Source organism: Panthera leo, chromosome D2, assembly GCF_018350215.1.
Source record: "Panthera leo isolate Ple1 chromosome D2, P.leo_Ple1_pat1.1, whole genome shotgun sequence".
Classification (NCBI taxonomy): Eukaryota; Metazoa; Chordata; class Mammalia; order Carnivora; family Felidae; genus Panthera; species Panthera leo.
The window spans coordinates 55,251,375-55,278,531 of NC_056689.1; the positions used below are offsets into that span (position 1 = coordinate 55,251,375).

General features: G+C 36.0%; 1 protein-coding gene across 1 annotated transcript in view; it reads right to left on the minus strand.

Annotated features, from left to right (window-relative positions):
- Positions 1-1,515: 1,515 nt before the first annotated feature.
- Positions 1,516-27,157, minus strand: part of TM9SF3 (transmembrane 9 superfamily member 3) — a 68,948-nt gene continuing 43,306 nt past the window's right edge. Inside the window, exons 10-15 of the mRNA XM_042909412.1 lie at positions 17,063-17,202; positions 14,423-14,491; positions 11,314-11,460; positions 10,719-10,802; positions 10,312-10,388; positions 1,516-5,625 (exon numbers count right to left, since the gene is read on the minus strand). Coding sequence (XP_042765346.1) covers positions 5,558-5,625; positions 10,312-10,388; positions 10,719-10,802; positions 11,314-11,460; positions 14,423-14,491; positions 17,063-17,202 — 585 coding nt within the window. The 3' untranslated portion in view covers positions 1,516-5,557. The remainder of the gene's footprint in view (positions 5,626-10,311; positions 10,389-10,718; positions 10,803-11,313; positions 11,461-14,422; positions 14,492-17,062; positions 17,203-27,157) is intronic.

A 27,157-nucleotide genomic window follows, 5' to 3' on the forward strand; every position in this document is an offset into this window, starting at 1 on the left:
TCTCTGCGGGGACAACTTGATAACCACACAGCCGGCATCCTCGTGCCAACACCTATTATATAATAGCTACCACACTTATGACACTTACCTATTTCTGTCTGTCCTCCCCTACTGGTCTATAACCAACTCCAACTTGGAATCACCTTCCATGTTTCACTCTCTAGACCCTCCCTTCCCGTCAATGACCTTCAAGGTTAAGTCCCATAATCTTAGTGGCTTAGACTGAGCCACTAAGAATAACCATGACACTGGCCAGTTAAAATGACTTACATCAACTTCTCCCTACAACTGTCTCCTCCATTTTGTAAATCTGAACCTGTTATCACCTTAAACATGCAAAGCTTTGAAAACAATTTAAAATGTTTAGACTGTATCACCACTGACTCCACATGTCCCACTGTAGGCACACTCCCCCTTTTTCCACTGTTAAACTGTAAATTAACTTTAATAAAAGTTCTCACTTTGAAATGCAGAAGCTGGCTGTATAAGATTCCTTTATCCTCCTAATTTTCCAACCACAAAGTGCTCATTAGTGATCAAAAGGAATCCAAATTTGTACCAACTTCAACTATTTGGCTAACAGGAATTTGTCAAGTACACATATTGACTGAGGTAGCTAATAAAATCAGGGGGAGGAGAGAACCAAGAATGTTGACAAGGATTTAAATAACTAAAGCTGGAGATGAAAAACAGAAGTAAAATTGACCTGGAGAAATTAACCTGATTTTGATGTAGCACAACAAAAATAACCTCTTCCTTGGTAGAGAACACTCATTTTCAACATGATGTCTTCCTAAATTATCTGCTCCACAGACTGGAAAGGTAATGTCCCCATTTTACAGTGACAGCGGCCAAGACAACAGGACCATGATCTTGATTACTTCAGGCCTAAAACAACACACTCTTTAGCTGTTCTAGCTTTTTTTCTATAATACGTAGTGGTCTACCCTATCAGCTTCACAGAATGGTTGTGAGGGAACATATGTGACAATGCTTTGACTAGACCATTTATTATCCATCAGGAGAATGACAGGCATGGGAGTAGTGGGGTTTGAGTGTAGGAGTCACAGCTTGTATCCAGAAGTCAAAAGAATGATAATAAAAGAAAAATAATTTTTAAAAGACCTTATTTATTGTACCATTCTTTCGACTTTCTGTACATTTAGTTTCTTTTTCAAAATAAGAAGTTGGGAGAAAAATCAAATCTTAAATCCTTCATTTCAGGGGTGAGCAAACTGTAGCCCACTGGCTGTTTTTATTGTCATACCGGAAAACAGCCGTGCTCATTGGTTTATGGACTGCCTACTATGGCTGTTGTGCTACAAAGGTAGAGTAGTTGCGTCTGGCTCTCAAAGCCTCCATATTTCCTATCTGCCCTTTACAGCAAAAGTTTGCTGACTCCTGTTTGTGGAAGGCTATCAGTAACCCTTTATATCCATACTGATAATAATGAGTTATCCTCTATGTTTGGTTCACTTGTTTCAAGAAGGAAAGAAATAAAGCATCCAAGGAAAATACATTTAACTTTTTATTATTTTAAAAATTCAACTTCAGTTAGATTAACAGACTAGATTAGAACCTCAAATGTATTTGATACAGTATATACTGGGTATCTAGTACTAAAAAGCCAGTTGGAATATAACCTACACAAACCAAAGGTGTGTACAAAATGGAAGTAATCATCAAGCAATAACTGTTTCCTTCCAACTGGTACTATCCGTGTTCTGTGGGGATTTATAGCTTCAAATTTAACACAGATGAAAAGCCCAAGTGGGACTGCTTTTCCGCATATACTGTTATCCTTCAAAACAGAATTCCATGTTCTTTGTTCCTTGCCTTAAGATCTTACTTTCAAATGACCTAAACTGAGGAACTGGGGTAAATACACAAAACTCTGCCTTGTCAATTACCTGCATGCCTAGCTCACCTATACTCATACATAAGCCGCTTCCATGACAGTTCCTCTATTCCCATTTCCTGATACAGTAAAATAAGAACTTAAGTTTTACTTTTGTCCTTGCACAATTCCATCTACAGCTCCCATAAGACTGTCAAATCAGACGGCTCTCAGAAGACGCTCGTAAGAGAGAACTAGAGTAAGTCCTCACGCTGCATTTAAATCTTACAAAATTTCTACAGCTCTATGTTCGTTTTCTGATCTACCTTACCTCTAAATCTCATCTATTTCTGGACACACTTCCAAACAATCTTTATAAATTTTCACTTCTCCCATCTATTTAACATCTTGATTGCGAAAATACAGCTTCATAACCATGGAATTTTTAGGAAGATATAAAACATTAATGAATACTTGCATTTTCATACGTCACTGCTCCTATTTATTACATGTTCCCATAAATCAATAGACTGAAGCACTAAGACATGCTGAAATCTAAACTTAAAACCCAGATGGAACTGCAGGGTATAAATTACAAATAGGTTTTTCTTTCCTAGAATTCATATACAGAAGCCCTTCAGTATGTAGCTTTTTCTGAACAAATTACATTAATACATTTATTTTCTTTTTAACATTTGTAAAAATCCAAGAAATCTTAAAGGAATATTATTTGCAAGACATTTGGCATAAGGTGGCTAGTAAACATTTAGGAAACAAAACCTTTAACAAACTGAATACAATCTGTGGCTAAACCCTAAATAAAATGGGAGTTTGGAAGAACTGGAATTTGCAGCAACCACCTTTTGTAACCACTGCCAATGGAAAACACCCAATGGTACCATTCACTAAGTTGAGATATCAATCACAGTATAATAAATTCTAAGAGGATGGGGCTTGATTTGTCAAACACAGTACAATTTAGGAGCCTAACAGGATATACCAAAGAATACTTTACCATACCTCCAACTGTTCTATTTCCACCTTATCCTGGCCTTATATAAGGATAGATGAATAATGATGTTAATTACCACTGTAGCTAAATTTCAGAAGCATGCTTATAGATACAAGGAGAAAAGTTCACCCTTAGATTTTGATAGTGTTCAAAGTGTTGAGCAAACAAATGAAAGACAGATACACAGCATTAATGGAGTGTAAGAACCTCACCCTTTAATTAACTTAAATAATATTCTATTTCACTACTCTATAACCAAGAGCTAGGGAGCTAAACTGTTTATGGATTACATCTTCTTCAAGACAAACATATAGCCAGCCCCTCCATGAAGGCATAAACCAAAACAAATTTTCTAAAGGACTTTCAAGGCAATTCATATTCCTTTTAATGACATTCTTAATATATTTAGAAATTAGAAAATTATTTTTCACTGAAGATTCCAAAGAACTTGAAATAGGGCTCAATTTAGTAAAAAGAATTGGTATACCTGAAAGCAGCTAAAGCACTCATTTTCTTAAATCCCTACATCTTACCTGCAAGATTCATGAGAAACAAATTTCATTTTATTAAGACAAAAGCTTGCTGTCCAATTTATATTCCATCAGATAAGACTATACATTGTTGTAAGTACTGTACATGTAGTAAAAACTTACATAAGCCATTAAATACTGACTTTCAGTTTCTTTTCTTATAAGATCTTCAAGGCAGGTGAGAAGGAAGAGAAAATGGAAGAACCGGTAGAGTGTATTTAATATAACATTTTGGCTTGAAGAAGGATTTACCTACAGCCTCTGATCAAATTCCTGTTTGTTCAGGTCAGCCATATGTAAACGTAAGAAATCAAACTTTTCACTCTTTGTAGTCCTTACATACCACATTATAGGATGCAGAGTCAATTTATAGAAATATTTTGTAATGAAAACATCTTATGTAACTATAAATGGCATGAGTTTCACATTAAAGTTTAAATACAGCGGTTTTGAGTCTTTCTAAAAATACCAATATACAGTATTGTTTTAGGTGGTCATTTGCATAGCAAACTATTAAACTAGAAACTCAATGGTTCTAGGAAAACTTCACATTATGGATAGTTCCAGAAAGATGTATTCAAAATTAAAATCAATTCTCTTAGAAAACTGTAACCTTTATTTGCTCATCCAATAGTAAGCTAACCACTTTTACCCCATACTCACTTTACACAGTACATCAACCTGAACAGATTTTTGTGCCACAATTTAATTCAAAGGGCTTATGATTTACTTTATGACTATACTGGATGATCTAGATGTAAGCAAGTTTGGGGATTTTAAACTGTGGGTCTCCTGTATTAGAAAAGCATAGTTTACAGTGTATTAAAAAATTGCATTCAGTAATATTGCCTTTTGAAAAGATATCTTCAAATTGCAAACACATCTATTTTCACAAAACAATTTGGTCAGGAAAGTTTATTTTAACATTCTAAAGCAGTAATGCTTTAGATGTTACTTAAGTGCCCCAGACAGGATTAACAAAATTAAATGTTTCTAAATTACAAATTTAGCTCCTGTAGGAGTCTCAGAAAAGAAACAGAAGAAAACAATCCCCCCTCCCAAAGGAAGTATGACACACACATTTTGAAGGAACCCCAATGTTTCATGCAGTGGTAGGCAAGATGTAAAAAGCCACCCAAATTCACACATTTCTACACCAATCATCATCAGAAAAAAGTACTCCGTAGTCAATCTGTACATCCAAATGCATTTGAGAATCTACACCTACGATACATTATTTAATGTTATATACATTTATTACCCACCCCCCTTGTTTTTAATAATTTCTTATGTAAAACCTTCATTCAAACCCAAAAAAGATGTAAGACTAACCTGGGGGAAGGAAAAAGATAATCACTTTAGACATTCAGTTAAAATGTAGTTTATCTAAATCTCAAAATGTTTAATAAAAACAAATATCTTCTCCATTTAACACTTTGCTTTCTAACTGTACAGTAAATTGCATTGTAGAGAGTACACCTCTATCTTCAGACTGTATCTTCTTTGGATGGAATTAAGAATGAACTGAAGTTTTAAGATAAATAAATGGGAAGTTGGTCCAACTAAGATGACAGCAGATATATTACATGCAGGATTTAATATTTCTTAATTTTCTCTTTTAAAAAAAATGATGCAGTTGAATTGAGGGGAAAAAAAAAAACAGGTCAAAAAAGAACCCAGATTCAATATATAAAAATGTCCCACAACAGGTTGACGATGACAGTAAAAATAAGAGAAAAGAGTAATCTTTCTGGAACATCATTTTTCAATAATGTAGAAACACTAAGTGCCAGGAAGATTCTATTCATGTAATTTTAGCATCCAAGTTTCCCTCTATTTATTTTATTGGAACAAATGCTTTAAATAAACTATTTGTCCTCTTCACTGAAGAGAGCTGGTCTATTTCATCTTTAATAAGCTAGTTTTTGGGAAGATTAGCCATGTACTGTAGTAATGCCTACTGCATAAAATCCAAGCATTTGCTGTGAACAGTTGGAGAAAGCAGTCAGTAAGAACCTAGGATCAATGGAAACAGATGTTACGTTAAGCCATCCACGAAAGAGAGACCCACAAAGTACCCAGTGTGAAAGCCCAAATCTCTTCTTGCGCTTTTTTTGCTGTGCAAGTCCCACCCCATGAAAGAGAAATTGATCCGAAGTTCCAAGTTTTCTTGGGTCTCTAGTCAATTTTCACATTAGTATAGATTTTTCGGACAAAGGCACTTGTTCCCATGTAACCAATTGCTCCTGCAAAGATAAAAGAAGATGTTTTGAAGTAAATACATACAGAGCAGTATCCACCACTTATAAATACTAAATGCTCTCTGCTCTGGAAAGTTAGTCTTTTTTCAAGATTACATCTTTATGTTAGTATTCACTCTGAATTTATTAAAGTTGTATCATTTGTTTTGCAAATCACCTGATACTGTTATACACCAAGTTAGACCTCATGTGATATTTTTAGAATTATCAGTTATTACATGTCTAATTAATAGCTATGAGTTAAAACGCATCACTTATAAAGCAAGAATAATTTGATAAGGACAAAAATTTGTTAAATGGTTTAAAAAAAGCATGTCTTTTTAAAATTTGAGCATATATTATCCTAGGTCATTTAAACCATTTTAACATGTTCCCCAAATCATATGACACCTGATGGAAGTTAAGAAGTGATGGGATTTTCTGAGGAAAGGACCAAGAACCATGGTTCAATGGTCCAAGATTCATATCAGAATAAAAGGGGGACAAAGTGGGAATATGAGTAAGACAAGAGAGGTGGTACATGGAGATTCACTATATATAGTGAATTCATTTATATATATGTGTATATATATATGTGTGTGTGTATGTGTATATATATATGTGTATATGTGTATATACATATATAATTGTCCTTCTTTTTGTATATATTTGAAAATTTCCCATAACTGAATACTAAATGTATTATTTTTGAAATTAATTCTTTTTAATGTTTATTTTTGAGACAGAGGGAGAACACAAGCAGGGAAGGGCAGAAAGAGAGGGAGACAGAGGATCCAAAGTGAGCTCTGCACTGACAGCAGAGAGCCTGATGTGGAGCTCGAACTCACAAACTATGAGATCGTGACCTGAGCCGAAGTCAGATGCTTAACCAACTGAGCCACCCAGGCATCCCATTATATTAAAAGCATTCTTAAAACCCACCAAGTAACAAAGCAAACCTATTTCCAACTAATTTTGCAATTAATAGACATTTATTTTATAATATGAATTACAGTACACTTGAAAATAGTGATAATTCATTTTGAAATAGTTATAAAAGAAAAGTCCTTACAAAGTAAGGGAAAATATCTTTTGCAAATATAAACCTGAATTCTTAAAACGTTAAAAATCTGTAAAGGTTTAACTAGAAATCACAAATTTAACTGGCATAATAGAACACTAGTCCAATAACCAAATCTAATACTCCAGACTTATAAAACAATGTTCCCCTCTGAGCAGAGATGTGCTTAAAAGCAAACTAGTATCAACCTAGAGAATCATTTTTCCTAATCTTACAAGTATCTCAAGAATAAACTTATAAAAATATGACTTTATAAAAAGGAAGATACTAAATATGCACTCTAGAAAAGAAAATGTCTTGAGAAGAGATACACTTTTAAACTTAATTTCCTTAAAACTAAAAATGCTATGCTCAAAATGTGAAAACTGTAACAATCTAATTATTTCTACTTTAAGTCATTTTTCTCCTGTTAAAAAAAAACAAATATTTTTCTTTCGATTACTGACTGCAAAAAAGCATTTTAGCAATATAACTTGATAAACATATATAATTTTTGTATTATGATGACATTTTAACCAGCTGATCTGAACAGCTTCCCCTGCCCCTCAAAAAACAGATTAGCACTGAAGGCACACAAACCCATTAAAGAATAAATGCTGGGACACTGCCAGAACAGCAGGGAACTATAAATGTGCCCAGATTTTCAGCAACAAGATGAAATTTCAACAGGAAAAGCACTAAAAAAACTAGCTAAATTCATTTTCTTTGTAAATGTCAAGATATTATCTCTCTAGGTCTTCCTAAGATCACATATAGAGGAAAGAAAAAAAAATCTTAACCCTCTGTATAATCCCATGATTCTACACATCACTGAATGAAAATAGTGATAATTTATTTTGTAGAATTTGGGGGATAAAGTGGGAAGATGAGTAAGATAAGACTAGCCATGAGTTGATAATTACTGATGTTGGGTGGTATGTGGGGATTCCCTATATATATATAAATAATTGTCCCTTTTTTGTATATATTTGAAAATTTCCCATAACTACATACTAAATGTATTCTTTTTTTTAATTAATTTTTTTAATGTTTATTTATTTTTGAGAGAGAGGGAGAGCACAATGCTGAATTGTGCATGCTGGTGATAATCAAGAAAGATCTCAGATTAAATAAAGAGGGATTTGAGGAACAACATTCTGAAAGAAGGCAGGCTAATAACACTAAAGGAAACTTCTGATTGATTGCCTAGAGATACACGAGGATGTTCCCATGTGATACATACCTAGTTTTAACCTTCAGTTCCTTTCAGTTCAGTCATCTTTCCCTCAAAGTTGGTTAACTAGTTAAGTATCACAAGGAAAGGTTATCACAGCAGCTTTAGTATGTGACCATAATATAAAGAACTGTCTCTCCTTCTGGCTTGTGGAGTTAGTTTTACTGCTTTACAGTCAATGTCATATGTGTTTGTGTGTGTGTGTGTGCGTGTGTCCATGATCACGTACATGATTATATAAAAATGGGACAGATTTTAGTTGACATAAAACATTTGTTTTCGTTCAAGATGTATAATGTAGTGGTTTGATATGTGTCTATGTTGTAAAAAATAACCTCCACAATAATTTTTTTAAATGTTTTTAATGTTTATTTATTATTTGAGAGAGAGAGACAAAGTGTGAGCAGAGGAGGGGCAGAGAGAGAGGGAGACAGAGAATCCAAAGCAGGCTCCAGGCTCTGAGCTGTTAGCACAGAGCCCACTGCAGGACTTGGAACCCACAAATCATGAGATCGTGACCTGAGCCAAAGTCGGATGCTTAACCGACTGAGCCACCCAGGCGCCCCACCTCCACAATAAATTTGATTAACATCCATCACCTCACATAATTATGATTTTTTTCTTGTGATGAGAGTTTTTAAGATCTAATCTCTTGGCACCTTTCAAAAATACACGACAGGATTGTTAACTTTAGTCACCCTACATGCCCAGAACTTACTCATCTTATAACTGAAAGTCTGTACCTTTTGACCACCCCCACCCATTTTGCCCATGCCCCTAATCCCCCTGCCTCTGTTAACCACCCATCTTTGGAATGGATTCTTTTGACGGAGGAAGAAAGCAATCTTGGCACACCAGAGGTCCACAAATGTCATACCAGAACCTAGCTTTTAACAAGATTATCATATCTTCCTTATTCTATTGCTTACTCTATAGCTAAGGGTGGAATTACCAAAAGTCAATGGCAAATAAAAGAGAAAGGAGAAGGGTATGAATTATAAACTATCTGGAAATGTTTCCACAGTGATTAGTCCTTAAGCCTGGCATCATTCCTTATGAGGTAAGTAGGGAATTAGCCTCATTTATCAAGTGAAAACCTGAACCAGAAAAAAAGTAAGTTACTTGTATGCGTTTTCCTTAAGGTACCACTATTCATGAAATTGTTTGGAGGTCAAAACACAACATGTAGAAGCTTGAACAAACTAGAGAAGCAGAGACACAATCCCAGAACAGAAGGAAGCCCAAGGATTTTTAGCTCTTGTCAATATAGTAACCACAGCAGCCACCACTCACTGAGCATCAGTCTCATCGACCTGTTTACCCACATCTAATCACTGAATCCTCATCACAACCCTTTGAGGTAGGTGTTGCTTTTGTTTTGCAAATGAAAACACTGAGGAAGAAAGGTTAAATAATTTGTTCAGAGTAACATGGGTATTAAGAAGGGGCACCAGGATTTGCACCTAGGACTGACCCCTGAAAGCCCCAGCTCTTCCCACTCCCTGCCGTGTCTCGAACATAACAGGTTATCTCTTAATACTTGATAGCAGACCTGCATTACACTTGTGCTTTACACATGATACTATTACAGATAACTACTCTGAAAGATATGCCCCTTTCACCAATGAGAACATGAGATTTACAGACCTCCATATGACTTCCCCTGGCCACAAAAAAAGCAGCATGGAGAACTCATCTGGGTCTCTCAGGCTCTCAAGTCCATTACTTTTCTATTTATCATGCTACTTCCAAAAGTTCTTTATTTTCTACAGCTATTTCACACATGCTAGAGACTCTATCATATGGTAATAACTATTACTTCTTCTATTTAATGGAAGATTGTGACAGACCCAAAAAACAGTGGTATTACCCTCATTTTACACAGTTTGGAGAGCTTGCAGAATTGGATCAAGGTACAGAACATACCTGGCACAGCCAGAACTTAAGCCTAGTCTGCAGGCTCCCAAGCTGTGTACTTATAACCCAGATACTACCTCCTGGACCCTGTATCTCCATGAATAGTCCTAGAAACTTCCAAACATTCAGTCAACACCTTAATGTGTTTACGTCATAATCTTTTCCAATGAGCCTAAGTTAAAAAAATACCAAACTTCAATGTGAACGAGAAACTGTGGTACAGAAAACAGTGCTATACAGAATTATTAGGAATAAAATATCAAAAAATAATCAATGATGAATTTTTGAGGAATAGTCAAAAGGGAATCGGTGACAAGTTTTTTAGGAATAGTCAAAAGGGCTGAAATCAGATTCTTGAGTCTACTTTGTTGTTCCTGATCAAGCAGAAGAATGTAATTTCTTAATATCCAATTACTGCATTTTTCTGATTCTAAAAATCTCAAAAATTTACTCATGATATTGCAAAAACTTCAGAACTTACCACACATTATCCCCAAGGCTGTGCTAAATACCGCCATATATCCAAAGTAAAACGATGTCTGAAATAAGCCATACATCCTAAAATGAAACAAAAAACATATATATATAGTATATCCACCTTTACTTTCAACACAGGACCTTAAATTCTACTACTTATTTAATTGTTTTTAAGTTGAAGTATAGTTAGTTGACACACAATGTTACATTAGTTGCAGGCGTACACACAGTGATTCAACAAGTTCACGCGTTATCCTGTGTTCACAAGTATGGCTACCATCTGTTACCACACGACGCTATTACAATACCATTGACTATACTCCCTATACCCGACCTTTTGTTCTTACATTCTAGTATTTAAACGACAGCTTTAGTTTCCTAAACACAAAATGAGAAAATGTCTCCACTTACTTTGTTTTGAAAAAATAGTAGTAAAAGGAATACATGTAAACATAGATTGCAGTTGATGCAGCAGAGAGAAAACTTGTCCATTGCCTGAAAAAAAAGGTGACTCTTTTGAATGAATGGCACTGAAACAGATTTTAAAGCAAAGAATTTTATAAGAACATTCTCTAAAATTCTGTATGTTTAAAAACAAATGCATATAGATGGCATTTAAATATATCATCAAGGAGAAAGCCTAAGAAATGGGAGAGACTCTGAATTCTGTCAGATTCCCTATTATAAATGACCTTAAATAAACCACTTCCTTTCAGAACTGTCTTCTTTTGTTTAAAATAGAGCAATGCTTCCTCATAATGTTCTTTCCACATCAAGTACTTTGTGAAAATAAGTAAAAGAGTGACCATTATGAGCACAAAAACTTTTTTTGGCTAATACTACTTTTCCTCTAAAATCTTCATCATTTTTACATGAAAATTTCTTATACTATCTTAGGTAGCAAAATTTCTATACAGATCTCTTACCCTACCTGATACACGTCAGACGGCATCTTATTTAAAAATATTATCGGCCCCTGAGGTTCTTCCCAGATAGAAGTACTTACCACCTGTAATCCTCTGCATTTAGTAGAAAGTATGTGCACACGATGGTCACACAGACGGTCACAATGCACAGGATGACCAGCACCAGCATCATGAAGCCATAGACATAATAGATCTTATATGCCCAGAAAGATGTGAAGATGAAATACCTACATAAAATGCAATAAAGACATAGTTTTGTCTTCATTTTTGAAGCTCACCCCTTTGCTAAGCCTCACATCTCAGTTCTCACTGTCGTCTAACTTACATCTCAATTATTTTTTTTTAAATGTTTATTTATTTTGAGAGAGAGAGAGAGAAAACACAAGTGGGGGAGGGGCCGAGAGAGAGGAAGAGAGAGAATCCCAGTCTCTGCACTGTCAGTGCAGAGCCCAACGTGGACTTGATCTCACAAACTGTGAGATCATGACCTGAGCTGGAATCAAGAGTTGGACGCTTAACCGACTGAGCCACGCAGGTGCCCCTCCATTATTTCAAGTAACTTCCAACAGTTTGTCTTACCCTTTTTCATCTGTTCAATCCTCCAAATATCTCTCAAAAATATTTTTTTGGATAATCTTCCAAGAACAGATTTTTTAGTAGGGCATCCATCTCTAAGCAAACTGAATACATTAGAAGCTTAAAGGAGTAAAATATGGCAAAGAAAAATGAATACAGCTAAAAATTCCTATCTGTCGAATAAAGGCAATTCTCTCATTCTTTCTTTTTTCTAGATACAACACTGTTCTAACAGTGTATTTTATATTTTATAAACACCCTACTAAAATTTTTAAAGTAGGTTTGATAGAGTAAAAATGTATAAAATTAGGAAAATAAAAATAATCAGAAAAAAGAAAGCTCAATGAAGCTTCCTGCTATTTTTGGAGGACAGCAAGACAAAGGGCATTAACATTTTAAATGAAGAAAAAGACCCTTCACTCTAATTCCATTCCCCAAGTCATCGTTAGAAAAGGAGCCTTTAGCCTCTTTTCTTTTTCTTATTCTCTCTGTTTAGCTCACTTATTTGTCACTCATGCTTCCAATAGATATTTGAAGGCCCTACCACAAGAAGCAGCGAGAACAGAACTATGAAGATGACAGTCTCTACTCTCAAGGACACTACTGTAAAGTGGGGAACACCAGTAAGGAGGCAGTCCTGATGCACCACGTGCTTTACCAATGCAACCTAAGGGGCATCTTGCCAGTTCCGTTAGGTGGGACTCTGGGGAGGAGTAATGAGAATAATAAATAAGGCATATAGGGGTAAGGGGAGCCAGAAGAATGTTGCAGAAATAGGAAGAGCAAAGGCAAAGCTTACAAACGAGGGAATTCACTGTATTTAGAAAAGCTCAAAGTAACGGAGTATGGCTAGAACTGCAAATGAAGGGGTGAGAGCTAAGAGATGAGGCTGGAGAAGCGAATGAGGCTGTATTACAAAGGTCCTTACTGGCTATGTTATAGCATTTGGGGGACCTTACCTCAGTGAAAATGAAAAGTCTTTAGCAAAGAAGTGACGTGATCAGACTGACACCTTAAGAAGATCACTGTGGCTGCCAAGAGGAGAACGCATGAGGGTCGTCAAAACAGAGAACTTAAGGATACAGCAGAGAGGCTGTCTAATGGAACAAAGCAGGAAGAGAGGTGATCCAGAAGGTACTGGGAACAGGGGTAGGAGGCAAAAATAGAGGTCAAGTCGGGGTGAGGACACAAAGCAGTGTATCAGCTAGAAGTATAGAAGAGGTTCCTGAACTGGCTTTATTAAACCACAAGCTAGAGTGACGTGCACTCCAGTTCCTCTAAGGTACTAATGCCCACAGCACATTCACAGCTGGCAGGTGACCAGCACAGGTGACCCAAATCTATGTCAACTGTACTTGTTAGTATAATTAGATAACTTAATTGAATGTTACATACACCAATAAATATGACAGCAAAAAGGATGCATGATTTCAATGAACATTATGTGAATGTTTTGGAGAAATTCAATAAGGTGAGTCACTTAAAAAACAACAACATGAAATTAGGTGTGGGCGAGATAGCTACTAAATTCTGGGAGAGAAATGTACAAATCTAGAGAGATTTTGCACTTAGAATGGTTGAGACAGGTCTTTATGTTCTTGTCCCCACTTTTAAAAGGCTGGAAACACAGAAGATGCATTATGACTGTCAAAGGGAAAATGACAGAAACATCGACTAGATATAAATCAAAGACTCTGGTTCTATATTTTTAAAAAACGAGTGAAAGATGTACCTTCAGTTGTTTTAAGTTAAAATAAAATGTTATGTATGGATCTTTTTTTAATAAGCCTTACATGAGCCAACTTTCAATTAACCAATTATCCGATCCAATCCTGTCTGTTAAGGAGGTGTCCACTGTACAGGAGACAATCAGTAGTGGCACATTTGGAAAAGTATAAGGGAATTCTGTGCAGTCACAGTGACTGGCATTTTGTGGGCAAGAGCCCGAGGTGTATGACTGCAGTCCCTGAGAAAGTCCCACACAAAGAACTATCCTGCCTAAATAAAAATGCCAGAGCATTCCCATCAAGCAACACCAGAACACAAGCTGAGAAAAGACTTCTATTTTGCAGTGGTGACCAAGGATGCAGGTACGAAGCACAGTAACTGTGCACAAGGTGGCAAACCTTCGACCCCTAAACACTTACACATTTTCCAGCACTCCTGCAGGCCTCTGTGGAAGAAGACTGGAAATAACTACGTACTGAAGACATCAAGATCTACCAGACTGACTGGCAGGTAATGTTTTACTAGTTCCCTGGACCCTCAAAAATACTTCAAAAATATAATAAAACCCAGCAATTCCTTATATCACGCATGTGATCAAAGGCTAGTCTAGTACTCTTTGGTATGCATCCTGTGATTTCTAAGATCTCTTGTTAGGTAAGAAGGGTCTAGAACACAATACAAAAACGTATAAACTTCACCTGAATATTTGAAATCACAGGAGGAAATACTTTCAGATACATAATGTCAGATCCCTTTCTGGGAGCCATGAAATTAACAGACTAACTCTATTAGATGCCTTCCTGATGATTCTACACCTACCCTAACTCCTACATTCTCTTATTAAAATTACATGCCTCAAAACATAAATGCATTGCCACAACTTACATTTCAATAAAGATTGAGCCAAAAGGTAAAATTCCTCCCAGGCAAACAATAACTGCAGGCTCCATGAACCTGGAAAATATTAACATTAGCAATAAACTTCTAGTGTGATTTTCACATTACATTATATAAATCCAGATAACAGAAAGCAGAAACTTGGCACTTAAAAAATAATCTAAGGAATAGAAATAAACCAGTAAAAAGAAAAAACAAAAATTCAAAGAGGCACAACATAGAGGTAGGACTTCAAATTAGCCATAGGTTATAGTCAAAATTCTTTCCGGTAATAAAGGTCAAGATACGAATTCGGGGAATACAAATTCTTGCTACCAACGGAACTCAGGAAAAACTCTCTTAAGTGTTTGCTCCTATTCTGTCTGCATCTCTCAATAACTTCTAAAAATTTCACAGGCATTTATTTATAGAAAGCCATAGGGAAAGAAAAGTCTTGAGACCCTTCTGTGAAATAATGTTTCCCAAATTGTAGCCTTGCCATCTCTTTGCTCATGCATTCCTTGGGTTGGCGATTCCCTTCCTTGTGAATTATACAATTATGGTATTGTGAGTCTTGAGTTATAATGGAGCCAAGAATGGATAAAAAATTAAATCCAAACCTCATTCATTCACTCAACACATACTGATGCAACTGGTAATTCTTCACCTGGAATGCCTTCCCTCGTCACACTTCTTCTCCCGCATGCACTAGCTCGAGTGTTCTCCCCATAAAGCCCTTCCCCAGTCTCCCAGAAAGAGGTGGGTTTTTTCCCCGTACTTGTACTGCCTCATGAACATAACTCTGGCAGCACTTACCTCACACTATGTGGAACTGCAATCATATACATATCATACCTCACTAGATTAGTGCTATGCTAACTCTGGCAGGCAGAAGCTATTCATCTAGGTATTCCCAGCATCCGGCACAGTATCTGGCATATAAAAAATACTAAACTACTATCTCTGGGATAAACAAACTAAAAAGATGAGAGGAAATCAGTATGTGAAAGCTGGATAAAAACAGAAAACCTTAAAAAACATTTAATCTAGTCTTCTTTCCTCCTTTTATAGGAATCCAAGACCCACAGAGGTTAAAAAACGATCTTCCTAAGATAACAAGTCACTGAGAGCCAGATCTAGTATTCAGATTTAGTGCCCATGTAACTTTATAAAGAAAATAAAGATACACACGAGCCTTCCTCCACCTGTGACCCAGGGTGTGCAAGGTCACGTGTTGTTCCTTCCTCTCCTTCACCAGTCCTAGTGACCTAGAGTCTAACCTTGATTTGAAAAAGAAAACGGACTTTAAAAAACAAAGCACGAAAGTTCTCATAATCACGATCTAAGGAAAAAAAAGAACACGGACAATCCTAACACTCTAACAGGTCACCCTCCCTTATAGGTGCTGTTTTATTCGGCCTCCATTTCAATGTCTATATACCTCCAAGTCTACAAAAGATTGTATATGTAAGTCTCTGAATATAAATTATGTCTATAATGAGGTAAACTACCTAGGAACAGAGGCTTTTCAATGTATGAATAGACAGAGTCTACTGTGCAGTTCTTTCTTATGTGATGGAGAATGTGACAGGTGTCCATACAGCAAGACTGCTCTACTTTTGTCTGCTAGTAACAATCAGGAAATGAAGAATGCAGAATAGCATAAATCAGCACTGAAACATCCAATTTGCTAATTTCAAAAGGCAAAGTATTTAGTTTTTTTCCAATGTGAATCACAAAAATTAGAAATATAACATACTAATGACATCCCATTTCATGTCCAAAATTTGAAAAAAAAAATACAAATTATCTCAAGTTAAAAATCCATTAAGAATCATAATTTCAAAGTTGACTGGTCAAATAAACTGTAAACTATGTTTACATTACTGCAGTTAAAGAATCCCTTCAGTTGTTTAACAAATACTCATCATCCTTTGTCAAGATTAATCTTGAATTCTGGGGGTTCTTAAGAACCCATTTTAGCCATAAAACAGAATGTATTTGAGAGATTCTATACTATCCCAGAAGTGAAGATAAAGAACATTAAGTCGGTAAATTATAACTGGTCTTAATCCTAATTCATCTTTCAACTGGTACAATGTATGTGGCTACAAATGTGTGTATTATTTAGAATAACAAAATATCTGGAAAGGAAAATCAAATTGTAAGCCAAGCGTTGGCAAACTTCTGTGAAGTTTCAGACAGTAAATATTTCAGGTTTTGCAGGTGACAGGGTCTCACTCTCTGATGCTGCAGTGTAAAAGCAGTCCTAGATCTGCGAATGAACAGGCATAGGTATGTTCCAACAAAACTTTACTTATAAAAATAGGCAGCAGGTCAATTCCGGCCTGTATACTACAGTAAATAAAACTGCTGCAGCTCTAGTTCCTACCCACCTCTAAGCACCAGTGTACTTATCAAAGCATTTAAATTTATCTGTAAATGGCACCAATATTCAGAAAGTGAAATAAGGGTATAATTGATTACTACTGCGAACAATATAGGTTGAAGGAAAAAGTTAAAAAGACAAATTCTTAAGACAGTCATTCTTAGAAATGCATGCCAATTCAAAAAGTTATATATATAGAATAGCCTTAAGAATTTCTATATTGTGAGAGACAATGTTATAAGACTTAGCATTCTCTTTACCATTTTTTCTCCGGTATGGGACGAGGCACAGCATTGACACGACAAGGAAAGTTGGGCTGACCTGACAGATTTCGGCCAAGTATTGTACCAACAAGATTTAGAGGAAGAATAACGAAAAAACAGATGCAACAAACAGCCACCTGTAAATTAAATTAAAACGTGTGTGATTACTCAGAAGAGCATTTATAAAAATAAAGGGGACACCTAAAAATTTAAACACAATTTGACCACAAAATAAAACGTTCAAGTTCAATACAGGTTAAAATTGCTTAAGATATATACAAACGAAAAGAGGTGAAGAATGTGCATTGAAACAGTAGAACTGAACTAAATACAAGCTGAACGGTTTCCCGCCTACTGCAGCTGCTCACATTCCCCACCCTCCCATCTGGTGTCTGCTGCAGCCCTTTTTCCTCTCTTGATTTCACCTTTAGCTGTCATGCTTCTAACATATCCTTTACCTACTGTCACTATAACCAACTTATTTTATTGAGCTCCTAATATACACAACGAGCTTTACATGTTATTTCCCTATGTCACAGATGAAGAAAATGAGACTTAGAGAGGCTAAGTAACTTCCCACGCCCACACAGCTGGGAGGTGGCCAGACCACCATTTCGGTTCAGTCTCAGACACCATCCATGACCGTTTCTCCATTTCACACCGCCTTAGGATTGATCTTAACAGAAGCGGATCTCTATTTACGTATCTATGGGTCATTACTAAAATGGCATGAACATTTTTCTGCCCATCAGTGGTTCAAAGTCCAAAGTTGCAGGGAAGACCATATGAGATTCCAGAACCAAAGCAGTCAGGAAAATAATTATTTCTGTGCTTTTCTTCTTTATATAAATCTGGGTACTCAAGGACTCACTCAAGCTCTTTTCCAGCCAGCATCTGGTTAAAACCACTTCATTATGAATTCCTACAAAATGGAAGACTGAACTGCATCTAAGATCTCTTCCAATTATACATTTTAGGTTTCTAATAAAAAGTAAAAGTGAGAGAAAAGATGAATAAAAATTGTGAAGAAACGAACAATGAAGAGGTGGAGGATAGAAAATCCACAGTTACCACACGAGGGGTCTATCTTTAAGCAACATGAGTGCAAACCACATCATTCTACCCGCGTGCGTGCGTGCGTGTGTGTGTGTGTGTGTGTGTTTGTGTGTTTTAAATAAACCAAAGGGCAGAATCACATCCCTTCCAGGTAAAACTTGTATAAACGTATGAAAGTTACAAAAGCCCTGGAATTCGATTTTAAAGATCAGGCTTAGGAACTCAAATTATTGGTATCTCAATTTGGACCTATTAGTAATATGAATTTATGCTCATATAACAAGAATATGTGAAACATGAAAAATAAGGTTATATTAGAAAACATTGCAAATTATACGTTGTCTCATACATATCTGGGAGGATGAAATTTTGTTTATTTTTGGGAGAGAAAGAGAGCATGAGCGGGGGAGAGGCAGAGAGAGAGGAGGTGGAGATCCCCAGTAGGTTCTGTACTGTCAGCGCAAACGAACCAGATCGTGACCTGAGCCAAAATCCAGAGTCGGACACTTAACCAACTGAGCCACCCAGGAGCCCCTGGGGGTATGAATTCAGTCTCAATTGTTGCTGTTGACTGCTTTCTTAATTATTCATTTGCTATCATTAAGTATACAGGACTCATAAATGTTAATACACTGTAGTAGAGACCTATGTACTTTCCTCTTATTTTCCCAGGACTGTAATTTCAAATAAGAATTGAAGAGAAGCTGAAGAAAATAATTCCTTTGAGGAATGACATGCTCTAGGACAGTGGTTTTCAAACTATTGCACAGAACCCTCAGGTCTTGCTGAAGAGCTTCAGGAATTCCACAAGCATTTAATTTGAATATCCTTTGAAAACAGTGTTTAAAATATTCTGAAGTATAGGGCTGCTTGGGTGGCTCAGTCAGTTAACTCTTGATTTGGACTCAGGTCATGAGCTCATGGTTTATGAGACTGAGCCCCATGTAGGGCTCCTGCACTCACAGCACAGAGCCTGCTTGGGATTCTCTCCCTCTCTCCCTGCTCCTCCCTTGCTCGTGCACTCTCTCAAAACAAATAAATAAACTTGAAAAAAAAAAATAAAAAGCAAAATATCTTGAAGTATGATTAAAAAAAAATAGATTCAGAGGAGTTCTGTGTCAAACATTAATACACTGAAGCTATCATAACCAGATTAACTCATTTTCATGCAAACCTGAGAACAGTTTCTCCTGATGTGTCTGCATTTGGATTTCTCGTAAATGTGTTATTGATTAGGAAGGTTTGTAATGCTACACTGGTCTTTTGTTCTCCCTCCCTTCCCATTGATCCCATTCGGGCCTGTACATATTTGCTATTATTAGAGTTGTACAAGCAAATGTACTATAGCACATATGCGTGGCAGGCAATTAAGTGGCAAGCAACACGAGGGCATATATTGTCTGTGTGCTCATTCAAAGCAAAACGACAATAATCAATAAAGGAATCTATAAACAGTCTCACCAAGACATTATCAACTGTTTGATATCTGTTTAATTTTTCCCCTTTGCTTGTCTGTTTTCTTATACATGACAAAAAACGTTAGTGGTTTGTTAGAACTGTTAGTGACTGAACTGTGAAACCAATTTCCGACTCCTTTATGTTCAAGTTCTGGATGAGTTTACTTGAAGAATTACTCTGAGACTGTAAGGCAAGCTGTTAAAAAAAAGTCACATGAATCAAATCATCCGTGAAGTCAGGATTTTTCTCAAGACTGATATTTAGCCAAATAAACTGGTTACTGAAGAAGATATGACTGAACTCTTACTCATACTCCTTTACATTAGATCTGTATTCATCACAACTTTACTGCTTCTCATTAAATATAGAATGTTACGATACTGAATTTGCAAAAATTTATTTATACTAAAGGATTCATGTTGATATCTATTTTCTATGTTGGGCTTCCACATAGTTTCATTTTAAAATGAAATTTAGCAGTTAAGACTTAAAAAAAAAAAAAAAAAACCCATTAGTCTACTACACCCATGAAAGCTCTGGGGCTCAAACAGATACAGGGCCCTCCCCTGGCCTCCTAGCCACCGTGCACGGACTAACAGCGAAAACAGGTAGGGAAGTGCAGGGGTTGGGGGGTGTGGGGGACTTACTCAAGGCTGAGGGAGTGATCTACACTAAGAGCAAGTTGGAAACAAGTACTGCCTATCAGCACTTAATACCCCAAAGTGTACCAACTGGTCAGCTCCTCTAATCTGTCACAAACCAAGAATGTGGCTAGTACTTATTCCAGCTCTGCTTCCAAAGTGGCCTTTTATGAAATCTGTGCTGTAAATGGAATGAATGGAGAGGGAAAATGCATCCTGAGAGGAGTTGTTTTGGAATTCTACAGAATATAAATTTTATTTACGGTGATAGACAATAATTGCTTTTAGGTAAGGTGATTCTCAGGTAATAATATATTGTCTTACCAGTCATTATGTTTATGCATTTCTTCACCACACGCTCAGACTAGACAATTTTTATCACTCTTTTTCTACTCATACATTTACGCCTTTATGTCTATAAGCATTTCAATAATAGGAACTAATTAATCAGAGTACCACTAACTCAAACACAAAAGCCTGTAAGAAGCCTTTCTATTTTATGAGATTATTCTCAACATGCTAATAAATAACTTCCCATTCTGCTTTTTGAGCTATGTCAGTACTCTAACAGAAGAAACATTGGACTTGAAGTTAAAAACTTATTTGATGAATCTAGCATCATCCTGATAGCAAAACCAGAAAAAAAGAAAACCACAGATCATATCTTTCATAAATATAGATGCAAAAAAACCAAAAAACAAAAAACCCGACAAATCTTAGCAAATGGAATCCAGCAATATACACAATAGATAATACATCATACCAAACAGGTTTGTTGAAGGAATAAAAAATTGGTTTAAGATTCAAAAGTCAATATAATTCACCATATTACCACACTAAAAAATAAAAATCATAGATTATCTCAAAAGATACAGAAAAAGCCACTGCAAAATCCAACTTCTATTCACTATTCAAAATAATTACAACAAAAAACTCTCAGCAAACTAAGCAGAAGAGAACTTCATCAACTTGATGAAGGGCACCTGCAACAAAAATACAGGTAACATTTTACTTGATGGCACAAGACTGGATGCTTTCCCTCTAGGGGGAGGAACAAGACAAGAAAGTCAGCTCTCACTGCTTCTGTTCAACACTGCACTGGGGGGTTGTAGCCAGTGCAACATGGCAAGAAAAAGAAATAAAAGGTATATAGATTAGAAAAGTAGAAGTGAAAGTGTCTTTATTCACAGACCACATGATTATCTATGTAAAAAATCTTCAGGAATCTACAAAAAAAGAAATCAGAATAAGTAACTTTAGCAAAGTTGCAGGATGCAAAGCCAGTATACAAAAATTAATTATTTTTCTGATATTTTAAAAATACCATTTACAAGTAGCATGAAAGATATGAAATACTTAAGGGTAAATTCAATAAAAGATGTACAAAATTTAAACAACAAAATTTACAAAATGTTGAACAGAAAAATTAAACTAGGTTAAGAGATATAAGATATACTGTGTTCAATAATTAAAAGATTCAATATTGTTAAGATGTCAGTTCTTCCCAAAATGATCTATAGATTCAACACAATCCCAATCAAAATCTCAGGGTTTTTTGTATAAACTGACAAGGTCATTCTAAACTTTAGATGGAAATGCAAAGAACCTAAAAACGCCAAAACAACACTGAAAAAGAAGTGATTTCAAAAATTATAAAAAACTGCAGTAATAAAGAATGTCACACTGGCATAAAAACATGACAAATTAATCAATGGAAGAAAACAAAAAGTTCAGAAATGGATCCACCTTTATATGGTCAGTTGACGATCAACAAAAGTGCTAAGGCAATTCAGTAGAGAAAGCACATTTTCTTTTTAAGAAATGTTCGAACACTAGTCATAAGCAAAGCAAAACAAAACCCTTTACCCTTTCTTTACTCACGCAAGATACAAAATTACCAAAAATGATCACTGACCTTAAATGGATCATATTTAAGAGCTAAAATTATAAAATTTCTAGAAGAAAACACAAGAAAGGCTAACTGATCTTTGGTTTGGCAAAAGGACAGAAAAGCACATATAAAGAAAAAAAAATCAATAAATTACACTTAATTACGTTTGCTCTTTAAAAGATACTTTTTTGGGTTTTTTTTCCCTGAGGGATAGAGAGCTCCAGCAGGGGAGAGGGGCAGAGGGAGAGAGAGAGAACCTTAAGCAGGCTCCACGCTCAGCACACAGCCCGACACAGGGCTTGATCCCATGATCTTGGGATCGTGACTAGAACAGAAATCAAGAGCCAGACGCTCAACCGACTGAGCTACCTAGGAGCCCCATCAAAAGATATTCTTAAAAGAACAAAAAGACAAGCCACAAAGGGGGAGACTAGATTTCCAAACTAAGACAAAGGTCAAGTACATACAATATGCAAAGAACTCTTCCACTCAACAAGACAAATAACCTATAAAAAAACAGGCCAAAGATTCATTAAAAAAAAAAAAAAGGGATGGCAAATAAATACACAAAAGAGCTTGAATGTGATTAGTTATTAAGGAAATGCAAATTAAAACCACAATGAGACACCACTATGTATCTCCTAGAATGACTAAAATTAAAAAGACACATCAAGTGCCAGAGATGATGTGGAGTGACTGCAACTTATCCTATACAATACTGGTGGGAATGTAAAATGACAAAATTGTTGTAGAAAAGTTTAGTGGTCTCTCTTTTTTTTTTTTTTTAGTATAGTCAACACACATTGTTACAGTTTAGAAGTTTCTATTAAACTATATTGTATGACTCAGTCATTCCACTGTAGTTATTTGTCCAAGACTACTGAAAATATATCCAACACAAAGGCTTGTATATGAATACTCATAACAGTTTGATTTATAATAGCCCAAAACTGGAAATAATGCATTAATAATTGGGATCAATAATCCCAAGAATGCATTACTGGATAAATGGGTAAACAATTGTGGTATATCCATGGAATACTACTGAGCAATATAAAGCAATAAACTTTAATACATGCAACATCAATGAATCTCAAAATAATTTTCTGAGTGAAAAAGGACAAAAAAAGAACATATTATGTGACTGTATTTAGATAAAATTCTAGGTAATGCAAACTAATCTATGATGACAGACAGCAGATCCATGGTTACCTGAGGAGGGAAGAAGAAGGAGGAAAAAAGGGGTGAATTACAAAGGTACACAGAGAAACTTCTGGACTTCATAAATACCTTCTTTTTTTGACTCTGGTGATCGTTTCCTAAATGTATACACATATCAAAACTCAACAAACTGTATACTTTAAATACATACAATTTATCATGTATTAATTATATCTCTACACAGCTGTAAACACACACACACACACACACACACACACACAAAAGGCATAACATATTCTACCTTCACCAGTCTCAGCATAAAGCTAAAATTCCTTTTGGCAGAAAAGAAGGAAAGAAAATAGACAAAAACAAATCATCACCACAGCACAACAAACAAAATGTGATTTGAGTCAGTTACTCTGCAAGAGTCCTGGGCTTCTGCTCTGTATGACAGGGATAACACATGTCACTAGCTCTGCCTATCTCTTTGGGTCCTTCTGAAACCAGATAAGGTAAGAAAGAGCTTTTGGCAAACTACAAAATGCAACACACATGTATCTCTCTTTATTATAATTCGTCTGGTCAAATTTGGCACATCGTTTCAGTCAGGTGAGACCGGTTTTAGATGTTGTCTTCATCATTCCACATTCCTAGTTTTCTCCTTGATCTCATGTCCTTTTTCAACTTAATTACGCCTTTATACACATCATTAACAATTCATTACGCCTTTATACACATCATTAACAATCATCTGAATTGGTCAAAGTCTACTCTACTGAAAGACATATGTGACATCTTATTAGTAATATCATTCTATTTCTTTAATTCTATAACTATTTACACATCTACCTGATTGTACTATTCCACCTATATTTCTCTATCTTGTCCAACAAGATCAATACTTTCCGATCTTTTGTTCTTATCTACTAAAACCTACCAAAAAGAGGAAATGAAGTTGTTCTAGTATTTTTGTCTTCATAAATCCATAATAGCTCCCAATGTTTATTATTTCCAGGATTTAAAAGACAAATTTTAGTAACATTCTAGTATCTTGTGTTTCATCAATTCACCACATTTTGTAAGGCAGAATCCACTTTCTTCCTTTCCCTTCTGGAAAAGTAAATTTGCCAATGTCCAGTTTTACAATGCTTCTGTTCTCTTACAGTTATTCAGACATCGCTTATCAGCATGATCTCTCAGTATGTCTAAAAGGTCACTTACATAAGCAGCAAACTTACAGCTAAGGTAGCTGTGGAGTCCTGTACCAGGAATCCCCTTCCCTTTCTTAGGCTTCATTTCCCCCTTATCAGGGATTATTTTCCTCTTATCTTTTCTTGTTTAAAGGTTATTTTATTTAATGAAAAAGAAAAAGAAAAAGAATGGGTTAGAGCCATTTTTTCTTCTACTCTGTTACATCACCTGATCCCATGTAATAAGCCTGTGGTCACACTAGGAAAGTATCTTTACAAAATCCCAATTTGCCTTAGCATTTGTCAAAAGTTCAGGTTAGGTAACAGAGTTTTGTTTTTGTTTTTTTATATATATAGATCTTTATTATTCCTTTACACTTAGGGATATTCTACTTTCCTCATAACCTTTGAGAGATCTAAAATAGTACCTGTTCATTCGTCTTGGTCTCCATTCTTTACTGCGGTAATTTCTGATCACATATCATGAATTTCATTTTTGAGATATGATATGAGCTCAGATTATTATTACTACCCTCTACTTACATTTATCTTTATTAAGCCAGGAAGATTAACAATTGTTCAACAAGTTTAATCTGACACGGATTTAATGGCTTTTATGTGTAATTAGGTACACCTGAGCAGAGAAGTTGGGGTCTGAAGACAAGTTCTGCTCACTTTCAATCTTGGGCTAGTCCTGGTGACAACAGCAGTATTCTGACAAAATTCCAGATCCCAAGTTGGCAAAACCCTATTATGTGGGTGCTTCTATTAAGGCAGGCAAAAGCCTGAAATCACTTTCACCAAAGTTGGATTAAATCCTTAGCTACAAAGTATTTGAGAAAACAGAGAACTAGAGAAAGATCATTGAGAAAGGGCTCAATGTCCACGAGATCGAAGGAATGGGGGACAGAAACAGCTAAGGCCAGGGGAAGAGCACAGAGGAGTATCTGAAGACTGATTTTCAAACAAGGGTGTCCAGTTAAGTAGGAGCACACAGCTTCTCAGAAACATATGGCTTGGGAGCCTTTCAGCCGAGAGGTCCATCTCCAGATGCTGGGAACCAGAATCAGGTAAACGCTAGTGACTGGATTTAATTTTTTTTTTTTTTTTTTTTATTTTTGGGACAGAGAGAGAGACAGAGCATGAACGGGGGAGGGGCAGAGAGAGAGGGAGACACAGAATCGGAAACAGGCTCCAGGCTCCGAGCCATCAGCCCAGAGCCTGACGCGGGGCTCGAACTCACGGACCGCGAGATCGTGACCTGGCTGAAGTCGGACGCTTAAACGACTGCGCCACCCAGGCGCCCCTAGTGACTGGATTTAAAGCAAAACAGATTAAACTGGCTTAAGACGAAGCCATGAGCACTGAAATTACTTAAATTCCCAAGGATTCTAATGTGTACCTAGGGTTGAGAGCCATGGAGATTTTGACACTGTATAACCACTTCCTTCATAATATCGACAAATAACTAAAATACAAATTTCATTAGTTAAAATACTGAATGGACAGCTGGGTCAAACATTCACCTCAAGTTCTTAAATTTCATTTTCTAAACAAATTTTGATACTTTCTAAAGGAGAAAAAAAAATGTTAGACTACACATCTGATTAAAACTTGAGGGGGATGAATGTCCTTCATTCCGAATTTGGAAACAAATGAAGAACAAGGTACTTCAGGTGCCTGCTAGGCATCAGCAGCCAGTCTTGCAAGTGCGAAGACCACTTTTATCAACCTGCTTCGGCTCAGTACAGAGTCTGAAACTGTATTCTAATAACTAGTAATCATTAAATTATCTAAAGGCAAATTACACTGAAAATTTAAAACCCTCTTTACAAGCGGTAAAATTTAAAATTTTAGTGAAGCAAAGCAACTTTAAAATATAATTTTCACCACATCAATTCAAAACTTTGAGGAAAATTATAGCAGAATCTGAATTTTAACTTTTAAAGCACTATGAAAATAATTAATTCAGCAGATGATCTTTAAGAGATAGTTGAGGCCCTATAGATACTTTCTAATGGCCTGTAACTATTATGAAGCAAATTCTTTTCTAGTTCTGAATGTAATTAATTATGTTACCCTTTCCCAACTATCATCACTCACTTTGGATTGCAAAAAAACAAAAACAAGAATGCCAATTTTGAAGCAATTTTCAAAAATATTTCCAACTAAAAAGTATCAAACATTTAGTAAAAATGTATAATGCAGGATCTTTGAGAAACCCAGGTTATAAAACAACGAAAATCACCTGGAATTTTTATGAAACCATTTGACAGAAAACCAAAGATCAAAATTCAGAAAGAGATATGGGTCCAGTTACAGTTCTGCCAATATTTGTATGACCTTGACCAAGTTACACAGCCTCTCTGAAAAGCAGTAACCATGGTGCACCTTGCATACATGTGCATAAGAGTGTGCACATGTCTGCACAAGCGTACATTAAAAATAAGTCGGGGCACCTGGGTGGCTCAGTTGGTTGAGTGCCTGACTTCAGCTCAGGTCATAATCTCACAGCTCATGAGTTCGAGCCCCACGTCGGGCTCTGCGCTGACAGCTCAGAGCCTGGAGCCTGCTTTGGATTCTGTGTCTCCCTCTCTCTCTGCCCCTAATCCACTCTCATTTTGTCTCTCTCAAAAATAAATAAACATTAAATACATATATATATGTATATCTTTAAAAACAAAATAAAACAAAA